This window comes from Neofelis nebulosa, chromosome 7 (genome assembly GCF_028018385.1).
Source record: "Neofelis nebulosa isolate mNeoNeb1 chromosome 7, mNeoNeb1.pri, whole genome shotgun sequence".
Taxonomy (NCBI): Eukaryota; Metazoa; Chordata; class Mammalia; order Carnivora; family Felidae; genus Neofelis; species Neofelis nebulosa.
In genome coordinates this window covers 50,705,170-50,720,711 of record NC_080788.1, presented here as the reverse complement: position 1 = coordinate 50,720,711, position 15,542 = coordinate 50,705,170, and the positions used below count along the sequence as shown (strand labels likewise).

The 15,542-nt window shown below is 36.1% G+C and overlaps 1 protein-coding gene across 6 annotated transcripts in view; it reads left to right on the top strand.

Moving 5' to 3' along the window:
- Positions 1 to 15,542, top strand: part of UNC13C (unc-13 homolog C) — a 614,642-nt gene that overhangs the window by 381,265 nt on the left and 217,835 nt on the right. For all 6 annotated transcript variants that reach the window (XM_058737680.1, XM_058737682.1, XM_058737681.1 and 3 more), the window contains exon 21: positions 13,027 to 13,160. In XM_058737680.1, coding sequence (XP_058593663.1) covers positions 13,027 to 13,160 — 134 coding nt within the window. The remainder of the gene's footprint in view (positions 1 to 13,026; positions 13,161 to 15,542) is intronic.

The window sequence follows — 15,542 nt, the reverse complement described above, 5'->3', positions numbered from 1 at the left end:
AACTCTCAATGAGTCATGCTCCTGTATAATGCTTTTCCCTGAAGTGTGGGAAGAATCTGTGACTTGCTTCTAGCCAACAGAATATGGCAAAACAAACAAACAAAACACATAAACCTAAAACAGAAATTTAAACCCATGATTAGATTATGTTATGTAGTAAATGCAAAAGGGTTTTACAGATTAATTAAGGTTCCTAATCAGTTTGGCTGTGAATTAATGAAAAGAGGGATCAAACTGGGTAGACCTCCTAATTGGTCACCACTTTAAAATGAAACTTGGCCCTTTTCTGCATTTGGAGGGCAAGTTTCTCTGGGTTCTACAGATAGAAGGAAATGAATTCTGCCAACAGTCACATAGACATGCTTCAGATGTGATCCCATCCTGAGGACCCTGAGCCTCAGATGAGATCCCATTCCTGGCTGAAACCTTGGTTACAGCCTTGTGGGATACTGAGCAGAGTACCCAGCTATGCCAAGCCTGGATGCCTGACCCATAGAAACTGTCAGACAATAAATGTCTGCTATTTAAAGCTGCTAAAACTAGGGTAATTTGTCACAAAGCAACAGAAAACAAATACACCTGCTTAGCAGCAAAATTTCTGTGACTTTCTAATTCCCTCTATTTCATTTCCTTGGGTTCTTCATATTTGGAGAGAGAGAGATATTACTATTTCTTTTTTTAAAAAAAGTTTATTTATTTATTTTGAGAGAGAGAGAAGGTGGGGTGGGGGGTAGAGAGAGAGAGAGAGTCTCAAGAAAGCTCCACACTGCCCAATGTGGAGCTCAAACTCATGAAACATGAGATCATGACACTGAGCCAAAATTAAGAGTCAGATGCTTAACCAACTGAGCAACCCAGGCCCACTATTATCTCTTAGGAGAATTTTTAATCCGTTGAAAAGAGACAATATACTTCAAATTGTTGCAGTGTAATATCCAGTTGTAACTGCTTCTTTTAACAGTTATATTCCCTTTTTGAAAGAAATTATCAATTTGAAGGATAAAATATTTAAAAATCACTTTCCTGAAACTTCTAAGAATAGCTAAGCTTGAGAAGATAAAATGTAAGGATTTTCACTGTGCTTCGAGATTCCTTTAAAGACAGAAAGGGTTGGGGGCGCCTGGGTGGCGCAGTCGGTTAAGCGTCCGACTTCAGCAAGGTCATGATCTCGCGGTCCGTGAGTTCGAGTCCCGCGTCAGGCTCTGGGCTGATGGCTCGGAGCCTGGAGCCTGTTTCCGTTTCCGATTCTGTGTCTCCCTCTCTCTCTGCCCCTCCCCCGTTCATGCTCTGTCTCTCACTGTCCCAAAAATAAATAAATAAATAAATAAAAAACATTGAAAAAAATTTAAAAAAAGATAGAAAGGGTTTTAGAAGATAATGACAGAAACAAAAGGAAAATGTGGATGATACCTAAAACATAGCCAGAAAAGCCTACAGAGAGTTCACATTTATAAAGAGCAATGGGGTTGTATTAATTCAGATAAAACCATCTGCTTAGACAAATAAACTCAAATATGAGTCATGTTTTATTCTTACTCATGTAAAATCTGTAAAACTGGATGCTCTTGAATATACAAGTGGTTCTTCCTGTCACACTTTGGATTCTCTGAAAGCAGAGCCTACAAAAGGAACTTGTCATAGTTTATTTGAGACGTGACTCTGGAAAGAGAAGTTTAATAGGTGGAGAAACAGAAAATGTGGAAGTCAGAAAAGCAATAAAGGGTGCTAGAATGAGCTTTTGTCTATGTTCTCAGTTGAGGCTCTGTTCCCTTGGGAGCCTAGTGGGAAACCACATAGAACATACCTCACAATTATTCCAATGGAGGGTGGGAGTGTAGTGGGTTGAGTAGTGTCTCCCCAAAAGGTATGTCCACCCAGAACCTCAGAGTGTGACCTTACATGGAGCAAAGACCTTTGCAGATATAATTAAAATAAGCATCTAGAGATAAGAGTAAGGTTTTAAATCCAATTACAGATGTTTTAATAAGAGGCAGGAAAGAAGACAACAGACACCGAGAGAAAGAACATATAAATATAGAGGCAAAGGTTGGAATTATGCATATGCAGACCAAAGACTGTCATAGGTTGGCCAGTCATCAAAAGTTAGGAGAAGGACATGGAAGAAATTCAACCTTTAGAAAGAGGCAACCCAGCCAACATCCTGATTTTGGACTTCTCAGCTCCAGAACTGTGAAAGAACACAGTTCTGTTTAAACCTGCCAAGTCTGTGGTATTTTGTCACAGTAGCCCTAGGAAGCTAATACAGGAGACTGAGCTATTGACCCTTTTCACACCTCTGGGCCACTTGAATGTGCACAGAATGGCTACCTGTGATTTTATAAGAGGCCCCAAGCAGCAAAGCAGAGAGACATTGCAGCAAGTGCTTCATTTGGGACTCTGGCAACGTACATGGAATTGCTCACCAGAGATGCATTGATATCAGGTGTGCTGAAGGAATGTGACACTGCATCCACAAGCACCTTATTCAGTCTTCCAGCAGCGATTTAGAGAACCAAGTCCCTTTCTTCTTATGATTCTACCATCTTAAACATGACAGCAAAGTGGCTATGCTTTTGCACAGCAAACCAGAAGAAAAGAGCATAGAGGATTATATGTGCAAGGTTAGTATGCTATAGCACTTCTGCTCACATTCTACTGGCTAGCACTCGGTTACATTTCCACAACTACCTGCAAAGGAGGCTGGGAAATAAAGTTGTTCTGCTTACCTGTTGCTGTGTAACAATACCAAATCTCAGTGGCTAAAAAAATTATCTTGTTTATTAATCTATGTCTGCTATTTGGACAGGACCCAGTTGGGATGGCTTATCTCTGCTCCATGCAGCACTAACTGAGATGGCTCTATTAGAGCTCAGGGTTGGGGGTGGGGGGGTGGCGGCAGAGGTCCACTTCCAAGATGGCTTACACACATGGCTGGAAAGTTGGAAACAGCTGTCATCTTTCAGATGAAAGCTCTGAAGGCTTAGCTGAAGGTGATATCAAGGAACCTTAGTGTATTTCCTTGTGGGCCTCTCCATAGATTGATTACATTTGTCTCAAGTGTAAATTGCACTCACTCCCAACACCTTACAAAATTATTTTCCTGTTATAGTATCAGGTTCATGCTTGAGTTTCAAAATCACTCTAAATTATGTCCAGATGCAAATGAAGCTCTGTTGGTCTCATTTCTGAAGTGTGGTTCCTCTTGATCTAAATATCTGGAAACTACACAGCCATGTTGTCTGCCCCCCCCCCCCACCACATGCCTGATATACAGTGGTGACATGGAAATAGTATAACAGAAACAGATATTTCTGTTCAAAAATAGGAGGCACATGACAGTCACTTGAACATAGAAATTCTGAAATGTAACTAGGAACACGTTGTCAGTTCTTACTTGGAGCTTAGTCCTGCTGTCTGGAAATTATTCTCTTTGACTCTTGGCTCCGTTTTCTGGGCTTTTAGCCTTGACCCTACGTCATTTATCCTTCTTCATTGTTACGACTGAGTAGCCTTCTAGTCTACTTCTTGCCCATAGAAGTTTAGAGATTCAAAATTCTCTTTTCATTTTATACTAAATTCCTTTCTGTCCAGACTGATACAATTTATTTCAAATATCTGTAAGCATTCCATTAGACAAAAATAGCACTCATGTTTCTTTCTGAGACAGACCTTCTCTATCTTGGATGGAAAATTATGGGCTATAGGACAATGAACTTAAGATTCATAGAAGTCTTTCTGTCTAGTGGAAATGAACTATAAGGCACAACTTCCTTAAGATTCTTAGAAACTCTACTAGGTATACTTTAAATATTCATAAAGCTCTCAGAAAACTTGCTTTGGACCTAGATATTTTTCATGATCTTAGAGTCATACCAGTAAAGCACCCTGGATTTGATATGTTCCCTGAAGCTATCTCTCACATTGAAAGCCTTGCGTTCTGGAGGGGTTAAGGATGAAAAAGTTTTATTTTTGAACCCAGGAAATCCTGGTTTCTCTATATTTCCTATAAATTCTGCTTGGAAAATGATGTATTTGGTTTTTAGCTCCCTTCTTTTTTCCAGCTATTATCTTATTCTACATGGGTGTAAGAAACCACTTGGCATGTTCATTCTACTAAATCCACCAGCTCACATTATATTTTCTACTTCCTGCATTTATTGTAGGTAACAATGTTGAAAATTTTCCCCACTAAATAATAGGAGTCACCTTCTAGCTGGCCTAAACAATTTCCTCACTGACCTTCACGTTCTCATAGGCAAGTCCTCTGATTTCGTTAATAACCTTCTTGAAATTCTTCTAGCTTCTGCCTACCACCACTTAGTCCCAGATCATTGCCTCATGTTTTAAGTTTGTGTTACATTAATGACCCACTTCGAGTATCAAATTCTGTTCAGTTATCTATCTTGAGTACCTAGCCTCCCCAAAACTTAATGGTTTAAGACAATAACAATAGCTTACTTCAGTCACAAATAAGCAATTTGAGCAGGGCTGGGTGGTAAAGTCTCATTTCTGCTCTATGTGGAGATGGAAGGTCTACTTCTCACATGCTTACTCATATGGCTAGCAAGTTGGTGCTGGCTGTCAGCTGGGAACTATACCACATCTGCCAGTTGGTTCTTCTCCATGTGGACCTCTCCAAAGAGTACTTTAGCATTTTCACAGTTCACTGACTGGATTTCAGGAGCACGTGGTCCAAAAGACAGGAATTGGGAATTGCCAGCTTCTTAAAACCATCCTGAAAACAGGTCACTTCTGTCATATTCTATTGGTAAAAGTCATCCATATTCAAGGGAAGGAAATAAAGACATACCTTTTAATGGAAAAATTGTCAAATAATTTAAAGTCCTCTTTAATCCTCCACTGTAATGTAACTGTGTACTCAAGGAAAAAGGGAAACTGATTTAGGGAACCGCTATCCAGTTTCTGCCACAATGTATTCCAGTCATTTAAAACAATACCCATATGTTCACTGGGTATGAAGTTACAGTTACACAAATGAATTAAGATCTAGAGATCTGCTGTACAAAATATAGTGCCTATGGTTAACAATATAATTTGCATTTAAAAATCATTAAGAGGTTAGATCTCATATTAAATGCCTTATCACACGTGGGGTAGGGGAAGAAAGCAAAGGGACATAAGGAAACTTTGGGGGATGATGGATAGGTTTATTACCTTGTTTTTAGTGATGGTATCATGGAGGTATGCATATGTCCAAACTTATCAAACTGTATATATTAAATATCTGCAGTTTTTGTATATTAATTATACCTCAGTAAAGCTCTTAAAAACAATAACCATATATTTTTAATCAATATCATATCAAATGTTTAAAGCTTATGGGTTATGTTTTCTCTGTAATTATAGTTATAGGCATATAATCAAAGTATATTAAAAAGACACTTGACATGTGGTCAATTTTTAGGTACAATGTAGACAAGGGATTTTTCTACATGCCTCTTAATTTCCAGGGATTTATGACATTTGGAGAGATATTATATTTAGAAAGTTTTCCTTATGCTGTAATAAAATCTTCTGTATTGAAAATTTTACTCGCAAGAACTAGGTTTTTCTTAATCACACAAGACAAGACAATCACACAAAGATCTAATTGATCTTTTAATCTCTTCCTATACCACAGCCCATCATGTATTTGAAGTCAGCTATCTTGGTTCTCTTGAGTTTTGTCCAAGCACTACTAGTTCTTTTATAGGTGTAGTATCTTCAATGGAAAATAAGTGCCAGCCAAATGTGACTGGTTGCATTTTTCCTTTTTGATGTAAGTTTAATTTATATAAAGAGAAGAGGGAAAAACTATAGTTTACCCACTAAACTAAAAACTTTAGTTTACCCACTAAAATAGTTTCGTATTCAAGAAAGTTTCTTATGCATCTCTCTTGGGATTCTAATAAGAGTGTTATCAGTTGGGTAAACCATATACCATATGCTATGAATTTAATTAAAGGCAAGTATTCACCTGTTACAATAATAAACATCCTCTTATTGGATATATTCTGCCTATAGACTTGCTAGAAGGATCAGAAACAGAATTGGGTATGTGTGATCCCATTTCAATATTAGAAATCTGAAGTTGAAAAAATTAAATCCTTTTCCAAATTGTACAAGTTAATATCAACCTAAGAGCAAAATATAAGTTTCTGATTCTATGTTCAATGTTTTTTTTCTATTACACCATGCTGTTAAGTAATTTGTATATTTAAATCTACATTTAGAGCTATGATACTTTATAGTTATGTATTTATGGATCACTTAACTGTGTATAATCTGTTCAAATTCAAGGAACCATTTAGTGCTGTTAAAAGCCATTATGAATGTCCAGACACTTTGATATGCAGTTTTGGCAATTTAAAGGTCAAGATATTTTGGACTTGTTGGAATTGAAAGGACCTAGTAAAGATTATTCAAATATTTTGCTGCAGTAAAAATGAATTATTCTAATATATGCATTTTTTCTTTCTAACTAGATTAGCATAGTGTTAATTTTCAGTAATTAATCTTATTTAAGACCACTAGTTGCTCGATTTTTGCTCTCAGCAACATATATTTAGTTATTTCAGTAGATCAGTAATTTCCTAATGACTGTTAATTTAGAAAGTAATGTTTTAGAAATGGTCTAACAGAGGAGTTTATCAACACTTGGAAGAGGCACCACATAAACATCCAGAAAGATATTCCATCTCCCCTTAAAATTAGGGAACTATATGTAGTTGAAAATTTCTCAGATGTAAAGGTAAAACAGAAGTCTTTTGTTATCATGACAAAATGTAAAATCTAGCAAATCCCTAACTGATATTGATACTTAAAAGGAATTCTATCACTCTTCTTCCTAAGCAAATAAGGCCTTTTTTTTACCTGACTCAATTACAAGTCAGTACTTGGGTCCTGACTCTTCCTATGAATATGAGGATTTCAGAAGAATATATCTGTATGTTTAAGTCCAGATTCCCAGGCCATACCTCCATTTACTCTGATTTTATAACTCTGCACCAGAGGCTCTAAAGTCATATGTATTTCTTATAAGTAACCCAGATGATTCTGATGTATATGATGTATGGACAGACTTAGAAAACATTGGTCAGTAGCTTCTTTGAATGTAGTTTCATATTTCACTCCTTAGTGTATTTCTTATAGATTCTCAATGTTGCAGTTTACATGGCCCTGGATTTAAAAAGCCAATTATACAATAATTCATGGAATCATAATATATGCTCTGCCCCAGCTGTCCCAGAAAGGCAAAGGTAGCACAACTTTATTTGCACTGAAAGATTAGTTTTCTGATCCATGGTATGGCCAGAATACTAAAGGCTATTCATTAAATGTATGATCAAAATCCATCTCATTCATCCCAATTTTCCAAAATCTCTTCATTCATTTCCAGAGTTTAAGTTACTTAATATATATCAGTAAAATTTGGTGAGAGAAGAAGACATCTCTGATAGTGACATTACAGAGTACTAGCAGAAAATACTTTTAAAGTCGGTAGATCAAAGATGAAGAACTTGGAAATGGTTGAAGTAAGTGATGAACTGAATTTTGCCAGAAGCAAAAAAGAAAAATAATAATGGGAAGTACTGATACCATCTTTAAAAGGATGCCCCTTTATATAGATATAGAGAGAGACTTAGATCATCAATTAAAATTATTAATGTTTCCATTTAGCATTGGCTCTCAAACTTTTTAAATTATAAACCCTGTAATAAGCTCTATTAATCAGTAACTTAATTTGCTTCTTTATGACTTAGCAAACAAAATCCAACTCTATCTTCTTTTTAACTGGAATAATTTTTAACTCAGTGAGAAAGGGGTCAGAGCAAAGTAGGCTCCCTGGAGAACATGAAGTTTACAAGGTTTGGGTGTTCTGATTTTTAGGAACTTACATGACCTCAAATGGGCCACTTTTAATTTTTTTAATGTTTATTTTTGAGAGAGACAGAGGACGAGCCAGGGAGGGGCAGAGAGAGAGGGAGACACAGAATCCGAAGCAGGATCCAGGGTCCGAACTGCCAGCACAGAGCCTGACACGGGACTCAAACTCATGAACTGTGAGATCATGACCTGAGCTGAAGTTGGACCCTTAACTGACTGAACCACCCAGGTGCCCCTTGGATGGACCACTTTAAACCATGTCAGTCTTAGTTTTCTCATCTCTAGAATGCAGAAATTACAATAGTTGTCTGTAGCCTTTTCAGTAGTACAATGTAATTAAAGAACAAAGGAAAGAGGTACAGTGGTGGTCTATGAGCTCTTGGCAAAAGCTGAGAAGTGAGAAAAAACATTTGCATTTTACTTATGCCTTTCTGTTTCTGTTTCACCTTCCTCTGGACCAAAATCAATGCTTGTTCCAGCACTTCTAGCACTCTGACCAGACATTTAAATCTCTTTTCCTGCTTTTACTGTGCCTCAGTAACACATCCAACACCATTTCCTTGATTTCCTTTTTTTCCCTAAGATTTATTTATTTATTTATTTATTTATTTATTTATTTATAGAGAAAGAGAGCAAGTAGGGGAGGGCTAGAGAGAGAATCCCAAGCAGGCTCTGCACTGTTAATGCAGAGCCCAACACGGGGCTCAAACTCATCCTTAGATCATGATTTGAGCCTAGGTTGGAGTCCTTAGCCCACTGAGCCACACAGGTGCCCCCAAGTCTTTATTACTTACTCCTCTTCTCTCAGGGTAGAAATTCCTAGCTATTCTTTCTCACTTATCTGCAAGACTCTATGGCCTGACTTGGAAGAAGCCATGTTCTTCATTCGTTTGATGCCATTTGTCCCCACATACACTGAATTCCATTCTCTCCCATTTCAACAGGGGCCTCACTACCCCATCTAGGTCTATCTTTCATAAAATTGTATTATTTTCCTTTTTTTGATTTATTTTCCCCAGTGTCTTCCTTCTTGCCAAATATTCTCCCTCTCTTTGAGTAATCTTATTTACTCCATAATTTCAGCTACCACATATATCCTGGAATTCTTCTAGCTACATCAGCAGTCCAGAATATTGCTTTAAATTCCAGACTGATCTACATAATTACTTTCTGGATAGTTCCACTTGATTTTTCCCTCTCTCTCTTCTTTCTCACCAGTTAGGCAATGAGTTCTATCAACTTATTAATAATTTCATAAGTAGTTTCATAAATCTATCAATTTTCCTTAGTACCTATTTCATAAGTTTAACTTCTCTTAAACTTCCTGCGACTGCCAAATCATTTAAACATAAATGTAGTTAAGTAGACTCAAGTTTGAAATCTTCTAATGGTCCTCATCTAATATGGTTTAAATGTTAATTCCTTGATATGACACACAAGATCCTAAAAGATTTAACCCATATCTCTGTAGACTTTTGTTTCCCAAAGTATGTTCAGAGGAAGATTTATTCTGTGGAAAGTTTTACAAGATGGGATATTGGGAGTAGAAGGGGAATAGAGGGCTTTGTAAGTTGCAAATATATTTGAGAAACTCATGTTCCATTGTTAGCCCTCAGCATAGCGGTTTTCAAACTAGTCTCTGAACTAGGAGCACCAGCATTACTAGAAACTTCATTATGTATGCAGATCCTCAGGCCTCACCCTACACTTGGTGAATCAGCAACTCTGGGAAAGGGACCAACAGTCTGTGTATTAGCAAGCCTTCCTAACAATGCTGATAAAACACTAAAGTTTGAGTACCACCATCTTAGAGAATCACAATGCACATTAGCATGTTACTCCAGGATATCTAGAAATAATCTGTTTAACTTTGTTTTAAGCAGGTATTTTCTCAATCTGTTTGAGCATGGACTGTGTTTATGTGTGTGTATAACTAATACTAACTTCCAATAGAATGAGTGTTAGAGAAACACCCTTTGTCAGAAGCTTGTAGCCTCAGATTACTAATAATTGCCTAATTATGTATCTGTTGTGTAGTTTTGCATTTAAATATCCCCTTACTTTACTAAATTTCTTCCCCCAACTTTTGTCTAGCCAACTCCTTAGAGGAAATATTTCAAAATTTTGTGCTTATTAAACAAATACATGGAATGCCACAGCCATATTTTATAACAAACTTAGAAGTGTTGTCCAAGTTCCACATTAATATGAAGATGGCATCTGTTATTTCAACACTTTCTTTTTTGCATGTAATGGTTATCTCTATGTTGATCTCTTCATGAAATATTTTCATATTTTCTCATTTGATACTATAAAAGTATAGTGTATATCTTATCAGCTTGTCTATTAAAGCTTTTCTGTATTGAAATATTCTTTATAAAAGTGACCATTGGAGGGGCACATGGGTAGCTCAGTCTATTAAGTGTCTGACTTCTGCTTAGGTCATGATCTCATGGTTCATAGGTTCAAGCTCTGTGCTGGGCTCTTCATTGAAGATATGGAGCCTGATTGGGATTCTCTCTCTCCCTTTCTGTCAAATAAGCAGACTTAAAAAAGTGACCATTGGAAACGGTGACCCCACATGCTGGCTCCTTTCCATTTTCACAAATTCTCTCCCGTTATACTCTCACAGTCTTTCAAGTCTCTTTCCTCAATAATCTATTAAGAAAATAGTATTTAGTCACTGTAATTCTAATTATCATAATTAAAATTGATCTGTTCATTTATATTTTTATAAACTGATTATATTCTCATTTGTTCATTGTTGTTAATGAGTTTATCATTATATATTATCTTACATAGTATAAATATTATAAAATATATTTTATTATGATAAATATTAATTTGTAAGGGTTTCAGTAAGTATTAGCGTACTTATTACCAGATTCCTGAATTTCCACTACATTACCTTAATTTTTCTGATCATAAGCTCAAATGTAATAGATTTCTAAGATACTAATAATATGCTTCTTAGAAAAAAATAATTCTTAAGAAATCTGGTAAATATTCCAGTATACATGATTCTGCCCCATCCTTTCAAACATACAGTCTTTTAAAGTGCATTATTAAATTAGGGAAAGCTTGGTTTCTTATAATGTTGTGTGATTTGTAAAAACTTAATGATTCAACATCCAGTTTGGTTTATTCTGGTTCAACATAAAGACTTTGATGAAAAATGGTACCGTCTATAATCTTCTGATGTCATAATAAAAAGTGATGAGAGTATAATGTATGACAGCTAAGGAAATTTGGAATTAATGCCTATTCAACTGTTGTTTTTTCCTTCTTTCCATATTATTCTTTGAAGAATGACAAATGTTGGACATGTCATCTATAGTCATTTCATTTAATCACATTACTTGAAAAAAATGAGACATATAGTTGGGCTAAATATGAATCATGATGATTAATTACAGTATTAATCAAGTTCAAATACATTTGACAAACAAATGCTGTGGCCATCAGAACTAATTTCGTTTAAAACCTTTATAAATATCTACCAGGTTCTCCCAACTTCTAAATACATCATAGAGGAAGAAATCTATTGAGCTTAATGTAATAAGTAAATAATCACATTATTGTGACAGTAATAAAATCTTGTTCACAAAATAAAGATGAATTTAAACAGAAAATGTAACTTGAAAGTACAAAGCTGGATATTTTTAAGCCTGTATTTCTGCCTAATTTTCTTCTTGAAGATCTTCTGATGTACCTTGATGTACCTCCGGGATTGAAAGAGGAAGGCTGCCAAGAAGTTTCAAGTGGTTATTAGGGACCGGATATACAAGGTTCTTAAGAACCTTTGGAGAGTACTTATAGTTTATTTTGGAAATTTGAAGTAATTTGTGCCAGCCACTAATTTTGGACTAATTGAGCACTCCAACATTTAATATCTGTTGCATTTTGAGCATAAAGGTAAATCAGCAGCACTTGGAAGTACCTTAGGAAAATATATGTCCCTAAAGGTACATTATAGTCTGTGTACAGAGGTCTCTAATAGTAAGTGGATTCAACATAGGGCTGTATTTTAACTTCAGGGAGAACAATAACGTGGTGATGACTTGTTCAAATCTGGTTGCAAGTCTTGGGCAGCTTTAGAAAGTATGCATACAACCATTTGGCAGAGGGTGGCTGATCTTTGGATGAGATGTTGGAAATGGCAGTAGTTTGGGCCAAATAAAATCTGATATACCTTTTATACCAGAGAACCCATGAATTTCCTGAGCCACAAATTGAAGTTTTCAGATATCCTGGACCTATAAGCTTACAAATCATTTGATAAAAATAATTAGGGAAGCCATATGCTTCCTATGGTCCCTATGGTCTGTGTCTTTGTCTTTTTTGCCCAATTATTTAAAGTAAATGTAGAAGAAGTGCTCGAAGAATACCCACCAAACAAAAGAATTTTATGTATTGAGTATGAAGTTGATATGTGAAACATTCAAGATTGTTATTGTACTTTGTTCATCTCACTGTAAATTTAGATCATCCTGGACAACACTCTCTAGAGCTTGAGAATTCATGAAGCACGATGAATCAAGGATTCAAATATGATTTAAACACACACACACACACACGAAAGATAGACTTACATACTTTTCATTTAACTAGATGCATTTGTGGGTGGAATAAGAGTGTTCCAGACCATTCGTGGAACATTTATATACTGTAGAATTTAACGGTACTGGCTTGAGTTCTGCCCACTTACCACCAATGTAACTGTGAACAAAATATTTAGGCAGGATAAATTTCACACATATGCACATGCACACACCCCCACACACCTTTGTACACACGGAAAACAACCTCCCTCCTTGGAAGAAGCCACATTAAAGGGATAATTTCTATAATAATAATTCCTAAGAATATGAGTTACAATTGAGAAAGAGCAACTTCCAGTCTAGAGCCAAAGAACTTAAAAATACAAGCCTACACTCGCCACTGTGATTTTATCCAATGGGATGTCATTCAATGAAGAAAGGAAACCTGACTTTAATAGCTTTGGTTCACATGACCTAAGAATTTTTCTGTAACCACTTTTCTCTGATCTGTCCATTTGACACTGATAAACTAAAGTCATACCATTTAACCTTTTTTTTTTTTTTTTTTTTTTTTAATGTTGCGTGACCTTGTGAGCAGAGTAAGAAACAGGACATTCCTCGGGAAGATCAGGGACCATCTACCAAGAATTTGGATTTTTGGCCCCAGCTTATTACACTGATGGTCACTATTATTGATGAGGATAAAACTGCCTACACACCTGTCCTGAATCAGTAAGTATGCTGTCTTGGAAATGAATGGATTTTATTCCACTAAAGTTAAGAAAACATAAAATATTTGAAGCATGGTTTATACTCTCATTGGAAAAGTTTGTTTTCCAAAATTAAATGTTCTAAAATTAAGCTATATAAAGCAGGATTTTTTATTTTTATTAGTAAATATCAATTCAGAGATATTTTAAATTTTTACTTCAAGACCGTTAGAATGAGATTCTTTGGATAGAGAGACAAATATTTCCCAGAATTTATTTTTATTTGATGTAGAAAAGTTACTTCTTTCCTTTGATTCTTTTCATGACTATCTCATTATCTCAAAAAAGAAAAAAAACCCCACAAAACTATCTCACTGCACTTCCCCCAAAACTAAAAAGAATGTCAAAATTATTAATTATATTTCATTGTGACTTGTAATAATAAAAATTTTTCAAAAAAAGCTTGCTTTCAAAATAGATACCATGGATTTAATGCAATATTTAATGCTGTTTTTTTAAGTTTATTTATTTATTTTGAGAGACTGAGACCGCTCACCCTAGTGGAGGAGGAGCAGAGAGAGTGAGAGAGAGAACCCTAAGTAGGCTCTGTGCTTGGCAGCGCAGAACCCCATGTGGTCCTCAGTCTCAGAAACCATGAGATCATGACCTGAGCTGAGATCCAGAGTCAGAATCTTAACCGACTGATCCAGGTGCCCCAATGCAATATTTAGTAGAGTAAGTCCATTTTCTCAAATAACAATGCAAGCCTATGCCTCTATACATAGAATTTGTAAATTATGACCAGATAGACAAGGCAGATGAATTAAAACTCATGACTATTCTAGAATAGCAGATTCTAGAGGAGTCTAAAATTATCAACTCTTCAAAATGCCACTTGCTAGGAGACCTTGGGCAAATTATCTAATTTCCCTGAGTCTCAGTTTGCTCATATGTGAAATAAGGATGTATTACTAGATAATATCCAAGATGCTGTCCAACTTTAATGTTGCACATTTAGGATTTATTTTATGCCCACATATTGAGGGCTATACAGAAAAAGCAAAGTAACGGCTAAGTCTACCAACAAGGCACTTGCAATATGACTAATGGAGAACGTATCCTGACGTTTTGGTAATACCTGAAATGCTATGGGCAGCAGGAGTAGCAGAAATAGACAAATCATGAAGTAGAACATGAAGTAGAGTCAGACTTACTATAGAGAACTGGACTTATTGTTTCTCTATAATGGTCAAGACAGGGTCAAAAAGCTTACGTCGAATCCAATTGAAATTTCAATTACAGAAGAAATAAATTTATCGTAATTTTCATCTTTTCCTTGCTTCTTAACCACTGATTTTCATCTGTCCGACATTCCTCCTAATTGTGGAGAAATTGGTCCTCTTTAAAATGCAACCATTATAGCATCATTAGGTTTGTATTTATACTTCCTTCCCCCTTTCCCTATTATACTTATTCTACCTGAAGACCAGAGTGTTTGCTGCTCAATATCTATAGAGACTCTGTTTTATTTTCTTCTGATAGCTCAAGACTAGATCTTGTCTTTTAATATAAGACATACCCTCTGCTCATCCTGGGGGCTTTATGGAACAGATATGTTTTCTCCTTTATTCTTTGGACTTTTTTTTTTTTAATATGAAATTTATTGTCAAATTGGTTTCCATACAACACCCAGGGCTCATCCCAACAGGAGTCCTCCTCAATGCCCATCAGCCACCCCCCCTTCAACCCTCAGTTTATTCTCCATTTTTTTTCCAGTATATGAAATTTATTGTCAAATTTGTTTCCATACAACACCCAGTGCTCATCCCAAAAGGTGCCCTCCTCAATACCCATCCCCCACTCTCCCCTCCCTCCCACCCCCCATCAACCCTTAGTTTGTTCTCAGTTTTTAACAGTCTCTTATGCTTTGGCTTTCTCCCACTCTAACCTCTTTTTTTTTTTCTTCCCCTCCCCCATGGGTTTCTGTTAAGTTTCTCAGGATCCACCTAAGAGTGAAACCATATGGTATCTGTCTTTCTCTGTATGGCTTATTTCACTTAGCATCACACTCTCCAGTTCCATCCATTTTTAAAAGTCTCTTATGGTTTGGCTCTCTCCATTTCTAACTTTTTTTTTCCTTCCCCTCCTCCATGGTCTTCTGTTAAGTTTCTCAGAATCCACATAAGAGTGAAAACATATGGTATCTGTCTTTCTCTGTATGACTTATTTCACTTAGCATAACACTGTCCAGTTCCATCCACGTTGCTACAAAAGGCCATATTTCATTCTTTCTCATTGCCACATAGTATTCCATTGTGTATATAAACCACAATTTCTTTATCCATTCATCAGTTGATGGACATTTAGGCTCTTTCCATAATTTGGCTGTTGTTGAAAGTGCCGC